The sequence below is a fragment of the Pteropus alecto genome, unplaced genomic scaffold (assembly GCF_000325575.1).
Source record: "Pteropus alecto unplaced genomic scaffold, ASM32557v1 scaffold146, whole genome shotgun sequence".
In the NCBI taxonomy this organism is placed as follows: Eukaryota; Metazoa; Chordata; class Mammalia; order Chiroptera; family Pteropodidae; genus Pteropus; species Pteropus alecto.
The window spans coordinates 1,102,801-1,128,153 of record NW_006442107.1 but is presented as its reverse complement, the minus strand read 5'-3'; the positions used below and the strand labels follow the sequence as shown (position 1 = coordinate 1,128,153).

General features: G+C 33.1%; 1 protein-coding gene across 1 annotated transcript in view; it reads left to right on the top strand.

Annotated features, from left to right (window-relative positions):
* The window catches only part of DCC (DCC netrin 1 receptor), a 1,008,917-nt gene that overhangs the window by 826,356 nt on the left and 157,208 nt on the right, over positions 1–25,353 (top strand). The window contains exon 14 of the mRNA XM_006919890.1: positions 10,529–10,639. Coding sequence (XP_006919952.1) covers positions 10,529–10,639 — 111 coding nt within the window. The remainder of the gene's footprint in view (positions 1–10,528; positions 10,640–25,353) is intronic.

The window sequence follows — 25,353 nt, the reverse complement described above, 5'->3', positions numbered from 1 at the left end:
ATTTTTAGAATTTCCCTATCTATACAGATTTTTAGAATTTTTCTCTTTACAAAGGTATAATAATTTTAAAAAATAACCATATAGAGCAGCAAGTATTAGCCTTTTTACTATTAAAGACCCTATAATAGTTCTAGGGCTGTGTAACAAATTACCATAAACATAGTAGCTTAAAACAACAAAATTGTATTATTTCAGTTTAGGAATTTGAAAGTCCAAAATCTGTGTATCAGCAGAGTTGATTCTGGAGACGCTGAAAGAGAATCCATTCCACGTCTCTCTTCTAACCTCTGATGGTTGCTGGGAATGCTTGACATTTCTTGGTTTTTCCTTGCTCAGATCTTTGCTTCTATCTTTGCATCACCTTCCTCTGTATGACTCTGTGTCCTCTCTTTTTATAAGGACACCAGTCATTGATATAGATCACACCATAAACCCAGAATGATTTCTTCTCAAGATCTTGAACTTATTATATCTGCAAGGAACCTGTTTCCAAGGAAGGTCACATTCTGATGTTCCAATTGTACATGAGGTTTGAGGGGACAGTATTCAACTCACCACAGATTCCTTTTATTGTTTTTCCTCTCAAGGACAATCATTTTTAATTGTAACCTCTAATAAACTTTATTCAAAAATAAATAATTCAGTCCTACATTTTTATTCGTCTAAAATATATGTGACAATTAGAGCTTCTAATCGGCATTAGATAACCCATCACCACTCTGGTTTAATATAATTCCAGCCAAAAGCAAAGAAATGGGATGAATTAATTAGCTTATTATTGGACTAGCTTACAAACGCCTATTTCCATCTTCATAGATTTGTAGAAATCTGGACTCCAAATAGGAAGCCTTTATTCATACTGTTCTTTCTTCATTTCAATACTTATAAAATGCATTTGGGAATGAAAACATAACCTGAACAGTTATATTTGCAACTGTACCTGATACTTATTGCAGAAAAAGTCACAGACTCCATTTTTAATTCAAACTAAAGAAATAAAAAGAACCAGAGAATAGATTCATACCATTAAAACATGAAAAGCAAGTTTTACAAAACTTCTGTCTTCCTCTCCACCGCTCTGTGACCTGGCTTCAGTCATGTCTGTTGCATTTCTAGATCTTGTGGGATTGTCTCAGTGTACAAAGTGCGGAGAAACCAGGAAGTACCACACACTGGTAGATTGGCTGTGGTTTTGACTTATCCCCAGGAAATATTTTGTAACTAATGCACTTTTTAGTAAGCAGAAGTAATTGATTTTCTATATGAATCCTCAGAACTTTTAAAATGTACAGGATTTGACCCCATGCTTTCAATACTTATAAGACACATGGATATATTGATTTGGCTGTTAGAACATTGGAAATGCAAGAATGCTTCATTTGGATGACATAAATATGCAGGTGTAGAAATTCAAACATTTTTTTTTTTTATACAATCCTTTATCTGTTAGACAGGTGTTTGTTGTTGTGTGTGTTTTGCTAGGATAATGAGGCATCTGCAAATATAAAGTAATTCAGAGTTATAACAAGGATTTTAAATTGCTGTTATCAGTTTTATTGTGGGAACCCACGTCAACTAAATTTTAAAGGACTGTTTCTAATTTTTGAGTGTTCTTCAGGGAAGGTTGTTTGGAATTGAATTCAGGAGTTTTCTTGTGTCTCATGGCCAATATAGAATAAACATAATGATAAACACGCATTGGTATTATATGGACTGAAAAATTGAAACAATAGCTTAGCAATTTTATAACAAGGTTAACATTAGGGAAATAAAGAGAGATTATATTGTTTGAATAATACACCGTCTCGCCATAAGTTCTAAGAAATTAGACATAGAACAGAAGAATTACAGAGCTTAAAGGCACTTAGTATTGGGGATAGAAACAGGCAGATGACGATTTGCTTTCAACAATAGAATTTTTTTACAGCTAAGAAAAACATTGCTGCCTACACCATACTTTCTTTAGAATTAAATTATACTTAGAAGCAGCTAGGAAACACACACACACACACACACACACACACACACACACACACACAGAGTTAACTATAGGTTGAGATGGAATTAAACAGCATGAACAGCACCATTCATCTCACCCAAAGCCCTAGTTTTATAGAAGAGGTAACTAAGGTCTGAAGAGTGACCTAAGTTCTGTCACTAGTTAAAGGGACCATCCCAACTAAATCACAGGCATTCGACTCCTAGTTTTGTGCTCTTTGTACTATACAGTGTTGTTTTCTTTAGCTCACTTTATTGTGAACAACTCTAGCTGTTATATGAATCTGTAAAATAATATTAATATTAAAAATAATTGTAACATTTATAACACTAATAATACTAATATCAACTGTTACAACAACCACTATGCTGAAAACAGTATAGAGGTTCCTCAAGATACTAAAAATAGAACTTCCAATGACCTAGCAATCCCACTTCTAGGTATAGATCTGAAAGAATTGAAATCAGGATCTCAGGAGATACTTGTACTCCATATTCATTGCAGCATTATTCACAATAGCCAAGACACAGAGATAACCCATATGTCCATAGACAAGACAAATGGATTTTTAAAATGTGGTATATACATACAATGGAATATTATTCAGCCTTTAAAAAGAAGAAAATCCTCCTGTTTGTGACAAAATGGGTGGACCTGAAAGACATTATGTTTAGTGAAATGTCATTCACAGAAGGACGAATACTGCATGATTCCACTAACATGAGATATCTAAAATAGTCCAACCCACAGAAGCAGAATGTAGATCACTGGTTGCCAGGGGAGAGAGGGAACAGAAATGGCGAGTTGTTTAATGGGTATAAAGTGATTGTTATACAAAATGAATTAAGTTCTAGTGATCGTCAACATAGCGCCTATAGTTAATGATATTGTATTGTGCACTTAAAAACTGGTTAAGAAGGTATTTCACACTAAGTATTCTTACCATTAAAAAAAAAAAAGCAACAGGACATGAGAGTTTTTGGGATGTCATAGATATGTTGATTACTTTGATTTGGTAATGGTATTACAATGTTTACATATATCAAAAGTTTTCAAAGTATATATATAAACTGTACATTTTTTAGTACATTAAATTTACCTCAGTAAAGCTGAAAAAAATCTCCGTGCTAAGAAAAAAAAGCTTTATATATTTCAAATTTAATCTTTATCACAGTTTTTGTTTATATATTCCCATTTTATTGATAAGGAAACTTAGGCAAAGAGAGAGGTCTAGTAAGTTTTTCAAAGTCACACACCTAATAAGTTTTGGAACTTCAAATCTGATACTTCCAGAACTGAAAATCTATACTCTTAACTGTTAAACTGTAGTTAATGTATTGCTTACTACAGGCAATAAATGTATTGTTGTGTGTTTATGCAAGGATGGAAAGAGATATTTTGTAGATAATAAAAAGTGAAGATTAGCTTTGCAGCTATAGAAGCTGAATAACTTTAGAGAAGGTCAAATCAATGCTTTTGAACCAATTTATTTTAAAAATACTATTTAATATTTCTACCAGTCCAACTCAGAAAACACATCTCAGATAGCACCTTTTAGAAATACATACACAAAACAGTTTCGTTTACAGATGGCTTCCCTCTACCCCACCTTCAATGAATGAATGAGCAAATCAATCAATCCATGCAGCATTGGAAGACCTTTCATACCAGCTATCAGTGCTGAGGGCCAAAATATTGCTGGTGATCTTTGGTGTAACTCTTGAAGATACCTCCTCTTTTTAACAAGGTAACATTTTTTTCCAAGGAAGAGAACAACCTAATTCTGCCTTAAACTTAATTTGGGGTTTTATTGATCTCTCAGGTTAGTCCACTGCCAAATTAATAGATTCATCAATTCTGTCCTATCTGCTTGTCCATTATTCAATTCTGGATATAATCATAATAGACAAAAATTCCTTCCTAATTTCACAGTGCTTCACATTTGCTGCTGCTGTCCCTTGTACATCCACAGCCTAGGCTGGGTGGGCCTTTGACAAGAACAATACGCCTCTCTAGGGCTCCTCAGGAGGTAGAGCAGAGCCCCAAGAATTCACCCAGGAGCGGTCCAAATTGTGATAAAAACACCACACGGTGTCCTTGCTTGATTTTTTTCTGAGCCATAATATTTTTATCTCTAAAGTGAAGTAATAATGTATTCTATGCCCAAATCAGAGAGAATTTGAAAATTAAGAGAGAAAATAACCTGCAAATATTAGTTATCTTTATATCCACTAAATGCTTAATTTCATCAACAATTTTTATAAGCAGTTTGTCATTTGATTCTCAAAAGAATAATCTAAGATGGAAAGGCAGCTCTTATCTAATTACTTTACATGGGAAATTGAGATTAGAAGAGCACTCAGTACATCTAAAACCTGCCCAGACAAGTGTCCCTCACAGCAAAGAAGCAGGAATATCTGCAACCTAAAATTCTAAAGATCATTTTCAGACTTCATTTCTGAAAGGCAAAATTTCTATATCTTCTTATCACTGCGTTCTACACATACTTAGACATTGACGAGGGACCCAAGTTTAAATCTATTGATAAAGATTTGGTACAGAGTCACTGAATTTAGAATGAGAAGACTTGGGTAAAGATATTTTGAAGGAGGAATTTAATTTTTTTTATGCCACTATGTAAAACTAAGATTTACCCGTAGGCAATAATATGGTGAAGCTGATTTGGCACAAACTAAGTAAGAACTTTCTAACCAGCCAAATTATTGAAAGTGAATTTCCTCCACTGGTGAATTCCTCATTCCTAAGGTATTCCTGCTTTATTTACAGGACCAGCATTAGATGGGCTGTTTCACTAGACATTAAGATCTCTTTTAATATTGGAATTCTATGTACACTTTAAAAAGTTTTGTACTTAACCTAGCATTTCTAGGTGTTTGTAGTGATAGTCCATGACTATCTTCTAGAATAAAATGCAGTTTTTTTACTAAAATTAAACTAAATATAATACATCAAAGAAATTTGATAGGACTTTCAGAGTGACCTAAATAACTTTAATACAGATGTGACAAAGAGGATGATAGGACTGCCCCCCTACTGTGGGCTGGACAAGCGAGACCCCGTTGAGGAAACACTAAATAAATGATCTCTAAACTGCCTTCTGATGTTAACTTCAAGCTGTTAGCACACCTTTGTCTTACTCAAACTGAATTAATGATAGTAACAGATCCTGAATTCAAAATATATAAATCCAAATCTGACAAAATTTTAGTATAAGTTTGTATATCTAATTTATAATGAGATGTTTTAATTAACTTCTATTAAGAATTTGTGAATTCTACACACACAGAATTGATTTAAAATCAAATCAATGGAACAGAATACAGGAATTCAAAAATATTTCCATTTTTATGTCAAAGTATTATATACAATAAGATGGTATGAAAGTCAAGATTCAACGAGAGAAACAGAACCATAGGAGATACATTCTAAGAGTTTTATTTTAAGGAATTGTCTTAAGTGACTGTGATGGCTGGCCTGGCAATCCCACAATCCACAGAGCAGGAGAGAAGGGCTGGACTTCTTGAGCTGAAGCTGCTGTTACAGGTAAAATTTCTTCTTCAGGAATCTTCAGCTCTCCTCCTAAGGCCTTTCACCTGATTGAATCGGTTCTACTCAGACTATCTAGGATAATATACCTTACTTAAAATCAACCGAAAACGGACATGTCACATTTACAAAATATCTTCATAGTACAGTGTTTGCTTGAACATCTGGGAACTGTAGCCTAGTCTAGCTGACACAGAAAACTAACCATCACAGATGACATTTCAGATAAGTTGTTGGAGTGGTATTGACATAATTGTCCCTCCATTTCAAAGAAAAAATAAAGTTAAATTTCTACCAAATACAAAGAGTGCATTTTTGATGGACAAAAACTGTTTTAGATATGACCACTGTGAAGGTCATGAACTGCAATGAATTAGTAAGCATTTCTTTTCAAAGCTCTCTCCCTATTAGTTTTTTAATTTCTTGGAAGAGCTCTATAATCCTTCTACCTCAGTATCAACAACAGTGCCTATGAAAAGGTGCAAATGTTAACAAATATCAGATAAATGCTGTCTTAACCAAAGGATAAATCAAAATGAGCATAAACCTACTTGAAGCATAACAAAGTCCTTCTGTTCAAAAATATGTGTTTGCCATCTTGCTGATGATGTTAGATATTGTATTTGAACATAATATTCCCTTTAGGTTAAGCATTGCTTTAGTCTACCTTGCAACAGTTGTTTTATGTCTGTGCTTTCCACGTGCCGGGCATGGTAGTGGGCTCTGTGGATATACAGCTAAAACACCAATAATAGGAATTTTGATGGAGATTGCATTAAATCTGTATATAGCTTTGAGTAATATGGCCATTTTAATTATGTTAATTCTTTTCATTCATGAGCATGAAATATCGTTCCATTTCTTTGTTTCTTTTTCAATTTCTTTTAATAATGTCTTATAGTTTTCAAAGTATAAGTCCTTCACATTATTTGTTAAGTTTATTCCTAAGTATTTTGTTGTTGTTATTGTTGTTGTTGTTGTTGTTGCAATTGCAAAAGGAATTATTTTTTCATTTATTTTTCTGAAATCTCATTGATAATGTCTAGAAACACAATGGATTTTTGTCCATTGATTTTGTATCCTGCAATTTTACTGTATTTAGTTTATTGTTTCTAATGGTTTTTTGTGGAGTCTTTAGAGTTTTTTATATAAAGAATCATGTCTTCTGTAAAAAAATGATAACTTTAATTCTTCATTCCCAATTTAGATGCCTTTTATTTCTTTCTCTTGCCTGATTGCTCTGGCTAGGACTTCCAGTACTATGTCGAATAACAGTGGCGAGAGTGGACATGCTTGTCTTGTTCCTGATCTCAGAGAAAGCGCTTTCAGTTTTTCAACATTGAGTATGAGATTAGCTGAGAATTTTTCATATGTGGCCTTTATTATGTTGAGATACTTTCTTTCTAAACTCATTTTATCTGAGGGTTTAATCATAAATGAATGTGTATCTTATCAGATGCTTTTTCTGCATCTATTGATATGATCAATGATTTTTATTCTTTATTTTGTTAATGTGGTGTATCACATTGATTGATTTGTGTATGTTGAACTATCCTTGCGCCCCTGTAATGAACCTCACTTGTAGTGATTTATTATCTTTTTAATGTATTGCTGTATTCATTTGGCTAGTACTTTGTTTAGGATTTTTGCATCTGTATTCATAAGAGACATTCGTCTTTAGTTTTCTTTTTTTGTGTTATCCTTGCCAGATTTTGCTATCAAGGTAATGTTGGCCTCATAAATGAGTTAAGAAGTATTGTCTCTTTATCAATTTTTTGGAAGAATTTGAGAAGGATAAGAAGGATAGGTATTCAATCTTCTTTGAATGTTTGGCAGGATTCACTAGCGAAGCCATCTGGACCTGGGCTTTTATTTTGTAAGGAGGTTTTTGATGATCATTTCAATGTCCTTACTGTTGATCGGTCTATTTAGATTTTTCAGTTCTTCAGGATTCAGTCTAGGAAGGTTATATGTTTATAAGACTTGTTTATTTCTTTTAGATTATTGAATTCGGTGGCGTATAATATCTCATAGTATTCTTGTATGGCCCTTTCTATTTCTATGGTGTCCATCATAACTTCTCTTTCATTTCTAGTTTTGTTTATTTGAACCTTTTCTCTCCCAATGGCATTTTCTTAAAGAAAAAGAACAAAAAATCATCAGATTTGTATGGCATCACAAAAACCATGAATAGCCAAAGCAATCCTAAGAGAAAAGAGCTGGAGGTATCAAACTCTCTGACTTCAAATTATACTACAAAGCGACAATATCCAAAACAGCATGGTACTGGCAGAAAAACAGACATACAAACCAATAAAACAGAAGGAAGAGACCTCAAATAAACCCACATATATATGGGCAAATAATTTTTGACAAAAGGAGCCAAAAACATGCAGTGCTGAGTAGAAAGCCTCTTCAATAAATGATGATGGGAACACTGGAAAACTGCATGCAAAAGAGTGAAACTAGACTGTTATTTGTCATCATATGCAAAAATTAACTCAAAATGGATCAAAGCCCTAAATATAAGATCTGAAATAATAAAATACGTAGAAGAAAACATAGGTACTAAACTTATGGACCTTGGTCTTAGAGAGGATTTTGTGAGTTTGACCTCAAAGATAAAGGAAGTTAAAGCAAAAATAAATGAATTGGAATGTATCAAACTAAAGAGCTTTTTCATAGGAAAAGAAACCATCAACAAAACAAAAAGGCAACGAACCGAATGGGAGAAGATATATACAAACAATACCTGCAATAAAGGGTTAACATCTAAAATATATAAAAACTCATGTAACTTAACAACAACAGCAACAACAACAACAAATCCAATTAAAAAATGGGCAGAGGACCTGAACAGACACTTCTCCCAAGAAGATATACAGATGGCTAACTAACATATGAAAAGGTGTTCAACTTCACTAGCTGTTAGGGAAATGCAAATCAAAACTACAATGAGATACCATCTTACACCTGTTATAATGACTATTATAAACAAGACAAATAATAACAAGATTGGAGAGGTTGTGGAAAAAAAGTAACCCTCATGTACTACTGATAAGAATGTAAGTTGGTGCAGCCACTATGGAAAACAGTATGGAGGTTCCTCAAAAAAATTAAGAACAGAGTGACCCAGCAATCCCTCTTCTGGATATTTACATGAAAAATGTGAAAATATTTGTTCTTAAAGATATATGTAACCTATGTTCATTGCATCATTATTCACTGTAGCCAAGACATGGAAACACCCAAAGTGTCCTTTGATAGATGTTTGGATGAAGAAGATGTGCTACATATATAAAATGGAATACTACTCAGCCATAAGAAGAGATGAAATGCTGTCATTTGCGACAATGTGGATGGATCTTGCGAATATCATGCTAAACAAATAAGACAGAAAAAGTCAAGAACCATATGATTTCACTCCCATGCAGGTTATAAAACTGAAAGCAACAAATGAATAAGACATATAAACAAACAAAAAGTCATAAACACAGACAACAGTATGGTGGTTACCAGAGGGAAAGGGGGATAGGGGGTAGCCGCAGAAAGTAGAAAAGAGTAAAGAGGATCAAATATATGATGATAGAAAGATATTTGATGAACACACAATGCAATATACAGATGATGTAAAATTGTTCACTTGAAACCTATATATTTTTATTAGCCAGTGTCACTCCAATAAATTTAATAAAATTAAAAATACAAAACACCACTAATAACAAAAATAACAACAGCACCAACACCATTTTCAGTCCATGTTTTCATGGAGCTTTGGTCTATTTTATAAAATTAGAAGCCTTTTAAAAGGATGACATTTTGTGTTATAGATACCTGTGTGTAGGCAAGTTAATCAAATGGTCTCCTCTAACAGTGCTATTTATTGAAGGCAGCTGTCCCTTGACACTGAGTCCATTCTAACCATCACTTAGAACATCGTTTCCTCTTAGTAGTAAACTGTAATTCCCCTTAATACCAAGATTTGCTCATCCTCCTATGCAAGAAATCTGCAAATACATAATGTTGTACATAATATAAGCTTCATTTCTCCAGTAGTTTATTTTCTTTGTGAATTTTCCTTGGCACCAAATGTTTGTCTTATTTTAAATTAATGGAGTAAAAAGGATTATACTTTTGTCTTTATTCAGGTTGTTCAGTGCCTTGAGATTTAAAAACTTAATTTAAATTGAGTCCTCAGTATCTCAAAAAAGTCATGTCATCTTTCAACAGGTGTCATTTGTTTTACAATAATTTGTCACATTAATGAGCCACTTTGCAATTTAGCTAAAAGCAAAATTGTTTACATAAAAAATTTGTACATATCACACTAATGACCGATGGGGCCTAGCTTGTCTACCAGTGCTCTCTGTGTACTCTAAAATAATCCCTGTGTATGGTATTATATGTCTAAATTATCATAGAAATAGACTTTTGTCATGCTCTACTATGGAAGCAATGCAAAACAAAGTATGCCTTGTGATGGTTTGAAAGACGAAAGCCCTAATGTTTTCTGCTGAAATATAATAGCTTTGGATTCTTCTTTCTTGGCCCAAAGATAACATGATCACTGACCTTGAATGGATGATGAAGACATTAATTTTCAGATTGACCGTTCTTGATTTATAGGTGGGCTTCTTCTGGACTGTGAGAAAAAATGATCCTTGCTATTTTTGATTATTTTTTCATCATTCAAATTTTATATTCTGTATTTCCCCTAGGCTATTTCCAGGGATACATTTTTATAAAGTGGAAAAAAATAAATGAGAATATATGAAAAATAATTTGATTTCTTGCTGTCATAGTTCTGCCCTTTTGGCCAAAATAACAATAATTACCACAACAATCACAGACAACATAAAGCACGTCTACTATCGTTAAAATTTAACTAAAACTTTTGAAACCCAGCTAGAAATACTTGTTATTCAGTAATTTTTTTTTTCTCTGTGGAAAATTCTTTTATAGGACTGGAGAAAGGAAGTCAGTACAGTTTTCAAGTGTCGGCCATGACAGTCAATGGCACTGGACCACCTTCCAACTGGTATACAGCGGAGACCCCAGAGAATGATCTAGATGGTAAGACCTTTCCCCAGTCATTATTACTCTTATTTCCATCTTGATTTTTTAACTTCAGCTTCAAAGGCTCCCTTAAAACAGTTAATGAATTCCAACATTGGAGATATTTATTCCTCCTATATCTTTAGATGAAAAACAAAACCAAAAATACCCTTAATAAATATACAGTCTTCAACAATGACATATAAATATAAACTATGGCTTAATTAATCCTCATAATAAGTTACGTTTTTTGAGACGATTCAAAATGATCTTTTTTCTATTCATTTTATTTTGAATAATTAACCTTTAATATTTTCTTCAGAGAAATTGCTGCAATTTCTGGTAATAATCATGAAATATAATTACTTTGCATAACTTCTCTTTTTTATGATGCTTCTGTAAAACAGCAATTTGTATTTTTGATTTGTTTATGTTATGGTCATTATTATTTGACACTTCATTTTTATATAAAGGGCAATCTGCCTTATTTGCTTCATTGATAGTTGTTGGAGGCATTTGTGGTTGAGATATTGAGATTCATATAAAATTCACATATCAATAATTTGAGTGTAAGCAAAATTTTTAAAATTAGAAGATGAGAAATATTTCTTGAAATATAAACATCATAACTAAATAAGAAAATAAAAATCAAGAGAAAAGTCTAATGGAAACAACAGAAAAAAATCTAAATAATAAAATAGAAATATACTATAAAGAGTTAGACTTAAAAATGAAAGATAGAAATTCGTGAAAATGAGAGGCACCTGAAAAAAGAAATAAGTTATGATCTATAAATTTAAAGTTAGATAATCAAAACGGGGACCAAGAAAAATGGCTAAAAGAAAGAATACATGTCTACTGAAAATGTGATAGCACAGGACAGCCGCCTAAATAACTGCCGGTGAAATCACCTTGTTCCTTAATTGATAGACTGAAAGAATTCAAGTTGCTGGATGGTGAAAATTCTATATTTCTTCCTTTTCCTCTCCTTTTTCTCCCTTCCTTCTTCCCTCCTCATTTTGTATTTGTGTCCTATTTTTCCTTCCATCATCCTTTCTCAGGTCTGTCCTTTTTTTCCTCTTTCTCAAACTCTTCCTTCTCATTTTCCTCCTCCTTGATCTTTCTCCTCTTCTCTTTCTAAATAATTTACCATCATTCATGATTTTAATATAGTCACGGAAGCAGTTTTACAAAATATTTCTAGTGGCAGCTAAATAATCAGCAAATGCTGTTTCCAGATGATAATCACGTCATGTGACAGCACATTAATTCAAAGAATATTGATAGGAAACGTACTAAGCGTTAGGCACTGTGCTTAGCTCTGAGAATATAAGAAGAAAGACATGACCCTTTCCTTGTGAAACTTAAAGTGTAGCCAAGAAAGACAGACAGTCTAGGTGAAGTCATAAGAAATTGCCATTTTATAGTTTGAACATGGTTGAATATTGGCAGTATCCTATCTGTCAACATGGGATGGATTGCTAGATAGATAGGCAAGCAGACAGACATACGGAAGACTTGCATTTAATGTGAGACTTGAAGGATGAATAGGAATTAGCTATGCAAAAGCATAAATTAGAAACTGAGGGAGAAATGCAAATGCAGGTTTGAAGTCAAGAGAGATCATGGCACTGTTAGGAACCTGGGGAAAAAAAAGCCCTTCAGACTGAAGCACAGAGATGGCATATGATGAGGTCTGTAAGATAAGCAGGCTCTAAGTCTGGCAGGACCAAATTAAGGATTTTGAACTCTGTCCTAAATGTCATTAAATGTCATTAAAGCAATAATGTGCTTTTTCCTAAGCAAATCATTAAAGGATTTTTTTAAATAGTGACTTAATTTTATTTGCATTTTGAAGAGATAACTCAGGCTGACACATAAAAATGTATTGAAAGTCGGCAAATGTGGGCCAACGTGGTTAGGACAACCCTAGAGATAATATAAGATTTTATGGAAAAGTAACTTGACGCTCAAAAGATGTTATTTAACTTGTCTTAGGTAATACAAATTGAGAAGTTGTGAGGCTGTACAGTTACACTTTACAAAACTCATATGCCCTTCACTAGTATGTTAGAGAACATTAATTTATATATTTATTTATTCAACACGTGTCACATCTTAGAGGTAAATACACACACACACACACACACACACACACACACCAGGCATTATTTTAGATACTAGAGGTAAAGCAATAAATAAAGTCCCTACTCTCAAGGAGTATGTTTATTGACATAGAGATAGATAGTGATAAATGCTCTAAAGAAAAATGAAGCATGGAAGAAGGAATAACGAATGATTAGAGAATACTGCTTTATATAGGGGTTGAGAAACTCTCTCTGATTAGGTAAAATATAAGCACAGACTTTAAGGCAGTGAGGAAGTAGCCATGTGAGCAATCAGACAAGAGCCCTCAAAGGAAAAGGAAAATCAAGAACAGACAATCTGAGATTAGAGCCCAGTAGGTGGCTGAACTAAGGCAGGGAGACCAGAATTGCTGGGCCTCGTGTCTTAAGGTTGTTATCCATTTATCTTAAGAATAAAAAGACAGTTAAGATCAGCTATACAAACGCTTTATCTTTTTTTTAAATTTTACTTGAGAAATGACTTTTAAAATTTATATACTTATCCATCTTCTTACCTTTTCTTTTAAAGAAGAGTAACTTAAGCTAAGAAAGCTTAACAAACCTGACCACGGCACTCAGCTAGTGACCGTGGAGCTGAAACTCAAGACCAGATTTCATGAGTCGGTGTCCAGTGCAGGTCATCAGGGCAGATCCTCCACTAATGCTCTAGAACTGATCCAGTGTCAATAAGAGACAGTAATCCAAGGCAAACAGATTCTAAGAAATGAGGTCATATGATTTATCCAAACCTAAAGGACTGTATTTCTTACTGGAAGGAGTAAAAATAAATGTAGCCGAGGTGCTGAAGGTCCTATAAAATACCCAGGATGAATGAGGCTCTCCACTTGACTTATGTGCTCTTTCTCTTCTCACTCCAAATGACTCACAGTCTAAGTAAAACCCAAATACAATAGCACAGCTCTTGGGATGGCACAAAATGTTTATTTATCTGCAGGCTTTTTATATCCATGCAATATTAATATGATCCAATTCATCTATCCATTTTAATCAAGAATCTCTATGCCATGCTCATGAGTAGTCTTAATCAATGCTGCTTAATTGGATTTGTTTGAATTTTTCTATGCTCTTGGCTTAATAATGTCCCTCTTTTGCATGCAGCATTCCTCCCTACTTTGTCCTTATTCGAGTATTGATTGGTGTTATTATGAAATGTAATTAAGAATCTGTAGTATGCCGAGTCATGGGGAGTACAGACGTGAAAGAGAGGAACAGCCAGCTCTCTTGAGGCATAAACAGATAATGGCTGCACTGATTGAAAAGACTTCATGAAAACAAATAGTACTTGAACTAGAAACTTTAGGAAAAGAGGGTCAACTAGGTTTACAGGCAAATTCTGTGAGACAGCATAGTAGATAAGAATGCCTTTAGGAAAATTATTTCTGCCACTATTAGTTCAAAATGCATCCTCATTCTTCCAAATGTTACTCATTTACCAGTCAATTATCTTAACAAATTTCAACATATTTCAAATATTGCCTCTTTTCTCATCCTTCCACTCCTTCATTTGGACTGTAATTGCTTAGACAATTCTGTCTAAATACAAAATTAATAGAAGAAAGCTAGTGGAATTGATACTTCTAGCACATAATGCTGTTATGGATTATGATTTGAGATTATTCACCTTTAAAACATAATGGGAACTAATAGCTGTTTCAGGGCATTTAACTATGATTGTGGGAGAGATATGTTTCACTTGCTTTGTAAAGCAGTGTTGTATTTGCTGTAAGAAATTAATTGGATAAAACATATTTGGTCCTAAGGTTTTCTCAGTTTATTGACTCATGATCTCTGAACTGAGATACTCCCCTAAACTAATTTCAGTTTCTCTTCCTCTCTCCTGTTTTTCTCATTTTGACTGCATATTCAAATATTAAAAAGTATAACTCGATAGGAATTAATATTTGCACCATTGGGCAGCCTCAGAAGTGGTTTCTAGTAGCTCCAGAAGGATACTCAGCCTGAAGGTTTGTGGGTTCTCTCTCTCTCTCTCCATATATATATTATATATATTTCTATATTAAGCTAAGGAGATTTTCTTTAAAAATTCATCTCATTCATGTAAATGTTTAAATCACATAATAAGATATAAATGACTTCTATCAAAACTTGTATGGCTCATGTTGCCAAGCTTTGAATTCTAAACATTCCAGAGTCAGATATAAAAATTTTGATATAGAAATTTTAGTTTTCTTAAATTGTATATATGGAGGAAACAATCATTTTGAAACCAACTAAAATGGGAGGCTTATTGCCATAGCCAAAGAAATCTGCATTGGAAGGGAACTACAGTGTCAGCCCTCTGTAGGTGCATATCGTTGGAAACTTTTCTCCTCTTGCTTTTTGTCCTCTGGTGAACTCCAAGGGCATGATCCACTCCTTAGGTGGTAACTCTGAGCCCTGCAAGTCAGCTAAACAGAGGCAGTGGTCTGCGCAGAGCCGAAAGCAATTCCTTCTCTTTCTGTGGCTTCTGTAATTCCTCTTGCGTTTTAGGGTTGGCTTAAGCAATGTCAAGATCAACAGTAACTTGGAGAAATACTCCAATTCCTTACAGATTGCCCTTTTAATTAGGAAGTTTTTTGAAATAATTATAGAGCAAACGTCATTGTTTGTTCAAGGTTCCCTGAAAGCATGTTTGCTATTAGTAACAGCTGGGAAGTTTTAAAAATATTTATTTTGTGCCTCAAAACTTCAGCTTTAAAAAAAGACGAGATTATTAGAATTCCTCAAAGTTTTTATGTAAATGTTTTACATAAGGATGTGAGAGAATTTGTGATGACGTTCAGCAAAGGATCCTCCAGGAAACTGAGCTTGGAGATCTGTTTGTGCTGCCTTTTTATTTTATTTTTTTTTTCTAATTTTGACATTAACAGGTAAAAATTGCTATGCACAATAATGATGTAACTTAAAATGAAACTTCTACTGTAAAACTGAAGAAACTTGGCTATCACAAATTAGCAGTGAAGAGACTCTTGAAAATGCAAATGTCATGTAGCAAAAACCATAAACCTAGGAGCAGTCTCGAATTTCCTACCCCCAAGAAATAATTAGCCCTATTAGCCTGATCGGGTGATGGTTGAATGGAATGGGATTACTGCAAATTCATTTCATTTAGGAAGTGAACCACGAAGAAACTTCTGTTTTGGAACTTGTACAGTATGTGATATTCACTGAGAACAAGGCTTTGAGAAGGAACATATAAAGCTTATTTTCAGAGTAATGATAAAATCTAAGCTAATGAGACCACCTATTAAGAAGGAACATTGCGTATTAAAACTTTCATTCAAAAAATAGAGTCTGAAAAGTAGAAAATCTCTGCACAGAAGAATGAGAAATGAGAAAAATAAGTTGTTGACTAATTGCAAGAAATTGAAGAATAGAAAAAAAAAAATAAAGAAGGAAGAAAGGGAGGAGGAAGAGAAAGGAAAATATTGTATGAGTTGTATAGGCTGAATAATGGCTCCCAAAATGTCCATGTCCTTTAATATGTTATTTTACAGGGCAAAAGAAATTTTGCAGACATGATAAGTTAAGGATAGTGAGACAGGGGCTCACCCTGTATTATCCAGGTGGACCCTGTGTACTCACAAGGGTCCTTATCTGAGGGAGGCAGGAAGATCAGAGTGACAGAAAGAGATGTGACAAGAGAAGCAGGGGTTGGAGTGATGTGGAGCCATGAGCCAAGGAAGATAGGCAATCACTAGAAGAAGCTGGAAAAGGCAAGAAAACACATCAACTCTATAAACTCAGAAAGAATATGGCCCTGCTAACACCTTGATTTTAGTTCACTGAGACTGATATTAAAGTTCTGACTTCCAGGAATGTAACATAATAAATGTATATTGTTTTAAGCCACAAAGTATGACAGCAAGAGGAAACGAAATGTTTTTTGGTGTCATCTGAGTCATTGACAAAGATGAGAATACTTGTATCAAAATAAAAGTTTGCATAACATAAGTTAGCTTGTATTTTAGCTTTGTATTAGCATCATTTTGAGGCCAAAGGATATGAAAAATATGAGCACTAAGCTTGAAATTAAAAAGTAGGTCAAGAAAAGGAAAAAGTTATATAAATGGGAGACTCAAAAATCTGGAATTTTACAGTCTGAACAATTAATCAAAGTTTAATTTGAGCCAGATTCAGAGATAAACAGTATAGTATATCCTATGATGATAGACTTATCGATTAGATAATGTTAAGAAAATAAGAAAAATTGGCTAAAGCTCCAATTTTTCTATTATTTGATGAAAGAATAACACTATGTAAAATTGCATATCCAGCCAAGAATTGCTTTTAAAAAAAACATTTTTAAAAAGAAACTATATAATTTCTAAATCACTGAAGAAATAAAAATAAATAAAATTTTATATAACATAATACAGAGAATAAAGTAATTAGAAAAAAATGAAAAATAATTCTAGGTGAGAGGAATTCTAAAATTGAACAAAACTGAATTTGCCTTTTTTTTAAAGAGACTTACAGATCTTGTTTAAAGATTTAAACTGTATACTTTTAAAACAAGGAAAAAATATTAAACAAATGAAAATTAGGCAAAGATCTTTATCAACAAATTTACAAAGCCACATGACATTCGAATACACTTTTATCATTATAGAAGTAATTAATATATATTATTGTAAGTAGAAAATATAGACAACAAACCAAAAAAGTCTTATCAGATTTTCAGATTATCACTCTAAACACCCTAATACATATCCTTTAATTTCTGTCTTTATACACATATGTAAATATATAGTCATACATACATAAAATATTTATATATTACATAAATTATAACTAAAGCGAGAAATATAATACATGCTGTTTTCTAAACTTTTTCCAATTATTTTCCTTTTTATTTTTGAAGAATATGATTTTACATAATATCCTGATCATGTTCAATTTTTTTCAATGGATTCAAAAAATTATACATCATCTGTATAAACCAGAATCCGCATAATGCATGTAGTTTTATATCCCTTAAATCTCTACATCTGCCATAGTCTCTTTTTTCCTATTTTAATTTATTAAAAAGACTGAGTTTTTTGTCCTCTAGTTTCAGCAGTCCTAATATTTGTTTTTTGTCTACTTATTTCTTATGGTATATTGTTTCTCTGTATATTCTGTATTTTTGTAAACTGAAAGTTATATATAAAGGCCAATGTTATATTCAGAGATTTTAACACATCTCTCTCAGAAATGGAAAAATTAAAAAAATGAAGGAAGGGATAGGGAAGATTTATTTACCTGACGTAATTGAAATGTGCACACAATTAGAGAATCACATTTTTGCTCTAAGCATCCAAAGAATATGTAGTACTTGGCTATTAAGAAATGGATATTGAAGTTCTTGGATCACACTAAATATATTAATTGATAACAATGTAATTAAACGAATAGTTAATATGATACCCAATATATTTGGAAATGTAAAAACTACTTCCAAATAACTCATTAATTCAAAAGAGATCATATTACATCTAGAATGTAACTTTAGCACCTGATAGCTAGACAATCTAGTTTGCTTATATACTTATTAGATTAAAAATATTAGGCAATTTTTTATAAACTGTATTTATTTATTTATTTATTTATACTTTTAAGTGTAGTTTATTAGTTATTAAGGCTGCTGTGGATTTTTTTATTTTTAACAAATGTAGAAATTGTTTTCGTTTCACTATTATTTTGACAAAATCCATAATGATAGCCAAGGATATGCCGTTAAAAAACATCCAAGTAAAAGATATCAATTTGAGGGTTTACAACCAGTGAGCTTACAAATGTAGTCCTTGGTGATGTAACAATGTTCGTATGAGATTTTATGTACTGAGAAACAAATGTAGGTAGCATGTTGTGAGAAAGGATTTCTTTCACATGGGCTTTTGATAGGGTCACTCCTGATATTCTGGGCTGCTAATTGACAAATAGGGTTATGGAGTGAGATGAGCCAGTGATATAGCAGCTGATCTATCATCAAACTGAAGAATCCAAAATCTTACTCTCATTCAAGTAAAATTTGTCTTACTTATAGAAAATGTCACTGGCAAAGCCAAAACGGATTTTTGAAAGCAATTTAAAATGTGATTTTTGAACTTGGGCAAGTGGTTATAAATCTCAGAGTCCCACTGTACAAAGGATGGTACAAATTATGTAGACTTGGATAAGTGTTTGAAGAAGTTTCCAGTCCTTTCCTTGACCATAGCACCCTTTTTAATGTGCTCATGAAATGCTTGATCCACTTAGGGATTGCTTACTTTTTCTAGATATAATGTAGTAGATAAAACTGTGGACTCTGAAGTCTTTATAATTAGATTTAAATCCTGCTCCACTCTCTATATAATCTTGAGCAAGTGACCTAACTTCCTTAAGACCCAAATTTTTTCTATAAATAGGGTATAACAATGGATCTTTGTGGGAAGTAACTATAATGGCAAAAAAAAAAAAAAGTTCTCAACAGTGCTTCTGATATATATTAAACACTCAATAAATGCTTATTATTGTTGCTGATTTTGATAAATTAGATTCAGATATTGACAGTAATATGAAATACCAATACCATTGGTCTTATGAAGCTTCTTGTTCATGATGACAAAACCTTGTTGTCTGCGTTAAAGGAATAGATGCATTCCCAGCAATACAAAAGTAGGGCATACATTCGGTACATCTTGACAGCCCACTATCCAATTAAGATATAATTTAAAGGGATATTGTTATATAATTATATCAATAGATACAGAAGAACATTTTGTGAAATAAAGCAGCCATTAGCAATTTTTTAAAAACTCATGTTAATATGGGAATATAAGGAAGCTTTCAAAATGTTATTGTTTTGGCAAGAAACTAAAACTAAGCATTATACTAAATGGTAAAATACTAAATACATTGTCTTTAAGATCCAAACAAACCAGAGATGCTTCCTATTGTTTCTGCTATATGATAATATAGAGATTTTGGTAAGAAAATAAAAACAAAAAACTTAAAATGCCATAACATTTTATTACAGAAGGAAAGAAATGTAATTTTTATAAATGGTGTGTTTGCATTTGGAAATTCCAAGAAACTACACTAAAAACCTATTAGAACCTGTAAGAAAATTTAATAAGGTAGTAGGCATATATATATGTGTGTGTGTATATACACACATATATATTTTCTATATGTATATATATACATATGTATTTATATACAAAATAGCTATATACAAAATATATATTTTCTATATGTATATATATACATATGTATTTATATACAAAATAGCTTTTTCTTATACTAGCAATAAGTAATTTAACATTAAAAAATGAAATGCATTTATGCAGCAACCTAATATATAATACCTAGGACTAAATTTAACAAGCTGTAAAACATATATAAAGAAAATAACATTTTAAAGATATAAAATAAGACATGAATAAATAGATACTATGTTCCTTGATGCAAAACCTTACCCTTATATAAATGTTAATTCTTCCCAAATTAACGATTAATTTAATACAATTCCTTCCAATCAGAATGAACTTCATATGGAAGAATAAATGTAAATGAATTCCGAGAAATTTTGGAAAAGTAGAATAAACATTAACATTTACTATAAAGCCTGATTTAAAATCAATAAAATACTGTCTGACATAGAAATAAACAAGTAGATCAGTGTAACAGAACATAGAGGACAGAAATTTTGCTTGCTGTATTTGAGAAATAAATATAAAATAAAGTTTCCATTTCAATGAGCAGATTATTCAATAAATGGTAGCAAAACTTGCCGTTACTTTTGGTAGACAAAAAGCTTTCTTCTCTTACATCGAACTAGTTAATGGTGGTTAATTCTACTGATAGAATTGAAGGCATAAGAGGATGAAGTTATCACTTCTTCTATACTTCAGAAATAGAAAGGTCACAGGTGTTTTTAAAGATTTTGTTATTTTTTTCTTTTGGCATTTTCAAGTGTAGAGAGGATGGAGGGCTCAAACATACATCCTTTTATACAACTGGAGGTTGTGAGCTGATCTTTCAAGATGTCAATTGTAATATAGCTGACCGTGTTCTTCCTCCTGTGTTCTTCACATTGGGACTGGTACCAGTATCCACCAGTCGCCCAAGCCAGCAGATTCCCCTCCATCTTCAACTCCGACATTTCCACTCCTTGCCAGTATTCATTCATTCGCCAAGACCAATGATTCCTACCTTCCTATTAGATTTGGCATCTGTCCTCTCCTGTTCACTCCCACCACCATACTTTATGTCAGGTTCTCATCATTTGTTTCCTGTAAATAGCTCCCCCCACTACCCCAGTTTACTCTCCCTCCTCTCTAGACTCCATAGTGCTGCCAGAATGATTTTTCATAACCAGATCTGATATCATTTTCCTATTCTAATTCTTCCTGTTGTGGTCTCGTTCCTCAGTCTCAAGTCTCATACTCCATCACATCTTTGCATATCCACACGCCCCTGCACATTCCCTCCATCACCTATGCATCTGCACTTGGTGTCTCCTCTACCAGGATGTCCTTTCACTTGACTTCACACCTACTTGTCCTTTGAAAGTCACTGGATGTTTTACTTCTTAGAAGCTTTCTCTTGTCAGAGTTTCATTCAGATGTCTTTCCTCTCAACCCTCTGTTTTGAGCATACTATCTCAGCATTTATCCCACTCTTCTCAGTAAACTGGAAACAAAGATCATGCTTTATTTGACTTGAATGTCTCAGTGCCATATACTGACTGTACTTATTACATAGTAGTCACTCAGTTAATATTAAATAGGTGAGTAAATATATAAGCTTTCATAGCTAGGTATTAGTTAAGTAAAACTCATGCAGTTTATAGCATTTGATTCTTCATTCTTATCATCAAAAAACAATTACAGATAAACGAGAGCTAGAAACACCCATTGGTATATTTTCCTTAAATGTAGAAACACATTACCTTTTCCTCATGTAAGATATTAAAATGAAAATCCAAGTTTTCTACAGAGCAGCTTAGCATAAGATTTTATATCTAACATGTTTTTTTTTTTTTTAGAGCAAACAAATAGATCTGTTTGAGCGAGTAGGGGTATAATCTGGTTAGAGGAGAAGAATTCATGGAAATACATGATTTAGCAAGGACTGAGACCCTATCTACCATATCCAATTCAGAATGGAGTTTATCGTTTGAAGGGCCAAAAGTCTGGAGATTATTCACTATGAGGTGTCTTAAAATGCATCATGATAGAAACATCTGTGATTTTAGTGATATTTTATGATATTTTAAGTTGGTGTCTTTGAACTCTATATTGAGAGAACAGATCTTTCAGATCTTGATATGCTCTGATTCCATAGCTGCTCTTAGAAAGCCACATCACTTCTAACTGTCAAACTCAGCTTTTCCTACCCAAGAAGTCAAGAGTTTGTAAATAATATTGAATTTCATTGTGTGGAGTTTTTTTTATTCCGTGTTCTATTTGACACACCAGTCTCCTTCCTAAACAAGTATCTGAACTTTCTGGGGATACCTGTCAAATCAAGAACTCCACAGAAAGAGCTCATGTTTGTCCAACATTGTAACAAAAAAAAAAAAAATGACTGTTGTCTCCCTATTAATAATCTGAAATTGGACTATTGCAGTTTCTCCAAACAAGAGAAGACCAGAAAAGGAAAGAATCTTTATTATTTTGTTAAGATTGAACTTGGGACATGGCATCGAGTGTCTCTTTCCTGAGGAATATCTTACTTTTTTTCTTCTTTTTTCCCACTGAGTTATCGTCAGTGTGAACCATGATCAGCGTGTAAACATTCAGAGGTTATAGGACCTGGAATCTGATCAGTTGTCTCTTCAGGGACACGTCGATTATTGACTGAGGCTGGGCAGACAAGTTTATTCTAGTGGTCTGCCTTTATTGTCATTAGGAGTAAGATTTTCGATAGGCGTCGAAGGACACAGATGAGCAGCACCGCCACCCCTGCCTCAGCTCTACCAGTTTAACTGACACAGCTTTAGGAAACACAGGTTTTTTTTTTGTTTTTTTTTTTTCAGAACTAGAATTCACTGTTGGGATACTGAAAGAATGAATCTGTCAAAACTCCCTCTCTACAGTACTGACTATACCCACTTGCTCTCCTTGAATTTCTTTTTTTTTTTCCTGATTTTGTCCTATATTGTGTTTTCTTTTTAATTTTTTTCAGCTTTCTTAAGCTATACCATGCTAATTACCATAATAAAGTTAGTTAATACATTCATCACCTCACATAATTACCTTTCTGTGTGTAGATAAGAACACTTAAGATCTACGCTCCTAGCAACTTTTAAGTATATAATACTGTATTGTTTAGATCCCCAGAACTTGTTCATCTTGTAACTGGACGTTTATACCATTGGACCAACATCTCCCCATTTCCCCCACCCCACAGCCCCTGACAACCACCAATTTAATTCGTTTCTATCAACATTTATTTTCAATTTCAAGAGCAGTGAGAGAGTTAAATTAGCACTAGACAAATAAAAGTAGCCACAAATTAAGTAAAATAATGGAATATGAGATTAGTTAACATAAAACAAGGCTGAAGGAAAACATTTAAAGTAAGCAAAAGATGAAAAGTTAAAATTATAAATCCTAACTTTAAAAAGTAAAAAAAAAATGAGGTTAAATAATATATAAAATTTATGGAATTGCTAAGACCATAAACTGTGCAAAACTTTAAATGATAAAGTGTTTCTTGAAATGCTGAATATGATGCTTATGCATAATATGTCTCCATAAATTTAGCCATTATAAACATTTAAAGTAAGCAAAAGATGAAAAGTTAAAATTATAAATCCTAACTTTAAAAAGTAAAAAAAAATGAGGTTAAATAATATATAAAATTTATGGAATTGCTAAGACCATAAACTGTGCAAAACTTTAAATGATAAAGTGTTTCTTGAAATGCTGAATATGATGCTTATGCATAATATGTCTCCATAAATTTTAGCCATTATTGTTATTAGGAACAGGAACAAAAACCTGGATGGTTTTTTAAAAATCGAATGCTGAAAATAAATAAGATTAGTTAAAAAAAGAGCATATATTTATAGAGGAATGAAATTTTAAAATTCATTATTTGCATTAATACTGAGGGATTGGGGAAAGGAATGACTACAAAGGTGGCAGCAGGAGAAAATAATCGAGGCTGATGGAACTGTCCCGTACCATGGTGAGATTGGTGGATACATGCTCAATGGGTTTTTCAAAATGTGCAGAACCATATACCACTGAATGAATTTTGCTGCCTGTAAATTTAAAAAACATGCTTAAAAATTAATACTGAGACAATGGTAGGAGCAGAATTGAAAAAAATAATACAAGTTAGAGTTTGATGGTGAATAGGTGTTTTTTTTTTTTCCACTACAATAAATAAATAACATTTAAAGTTGATAGAGATGAGTGGCTTAAAGAAGATAATGTCCATTGGTGAGAGAAGGCCGGGCTGGTAGAAACGGACACATTAGTATGAACCAGACCTGTCTGGGAAGACAGTTTTTGGGTGTACCAATCACATTATGCAATTCTCTATAAAGAAATATAGGCTATGTTATTCCAATTTTTTAAAAATTCTTATTTTATGGAGTTTGAGAAAATTGTGGTAATCTTATATTGACAGTGTATACGACAGCTGTATTGAACCTTATAAGTAATAGAAACCTCCGTTTCCATACTTTTGAGTACTTCATGCCAGGAACTGTTCTAGCTCCTAGAGTGACAGAATTTTTGGAAGGAGATGAGACAATAATGAAATAATCACATTAAATAGATAGCGAAGTGAGTGGTAATAAATACTAAGGAGGATAATGAAAAGCGATCATTAGGAGATTGGAATTATTAGAGATTAGGAAAAACTAGCCATTTTTAAAATATAATAACCAGGGAAGGGCTACACCTGGAAATTAAGTAACAAAACCCTAAAGGAGGTGAGGGAGGAAGATATGTCCTAAGGAGAGCGTCCCAGGCAGAGAGATACAAGTGCCCTGAGGCCAGAGCATGCCTGGCACGTGTGAAGAACAGCAAAGTGCCCAGTGTGGCATGGATGACTGGGGCGCAGTGAGCAGGTGGGGAAGGGACAGATCAAACATGACCTTTAGGTCATCGTAAAGAAGTTGGCCATATCAACATCATTTGGATGTTAGTGACGTTGACAAGTAAGGGACAAATGGCTGATACAGGATCTTCCCCTGAAAATAAGTTTCTTTATTTAAAAAAAGGGCTGGAGGAATTGAGTACCTGAAATAAATTGAAGAGGAAAAGGATGAGGAATTTATGAAGAAGGAAGTCTGAAGGCGAATAAAATAAATTTTAACAACTATTCAAGATCCCTCACCTCCCTTGGCCTCGATATTGAGGAATGCCAAATTAGAGACTTGGTCTCTATCCTCAGTTTTCTTCTCTGAATAAAGGGGGAATTTTTATTGTAATTTATTTGTTTACACACATATACTAAATCTACATTCATACACAGTTATTTTAAATTTCTCCCATACGCTGATGGTTTCCGTATCTGTGTAAGTGGCCATGGCCTTTCACCAAATCCCCATACTTTATACTTATCTACTACCCTGATATCTGCATAGATGTGACTAAC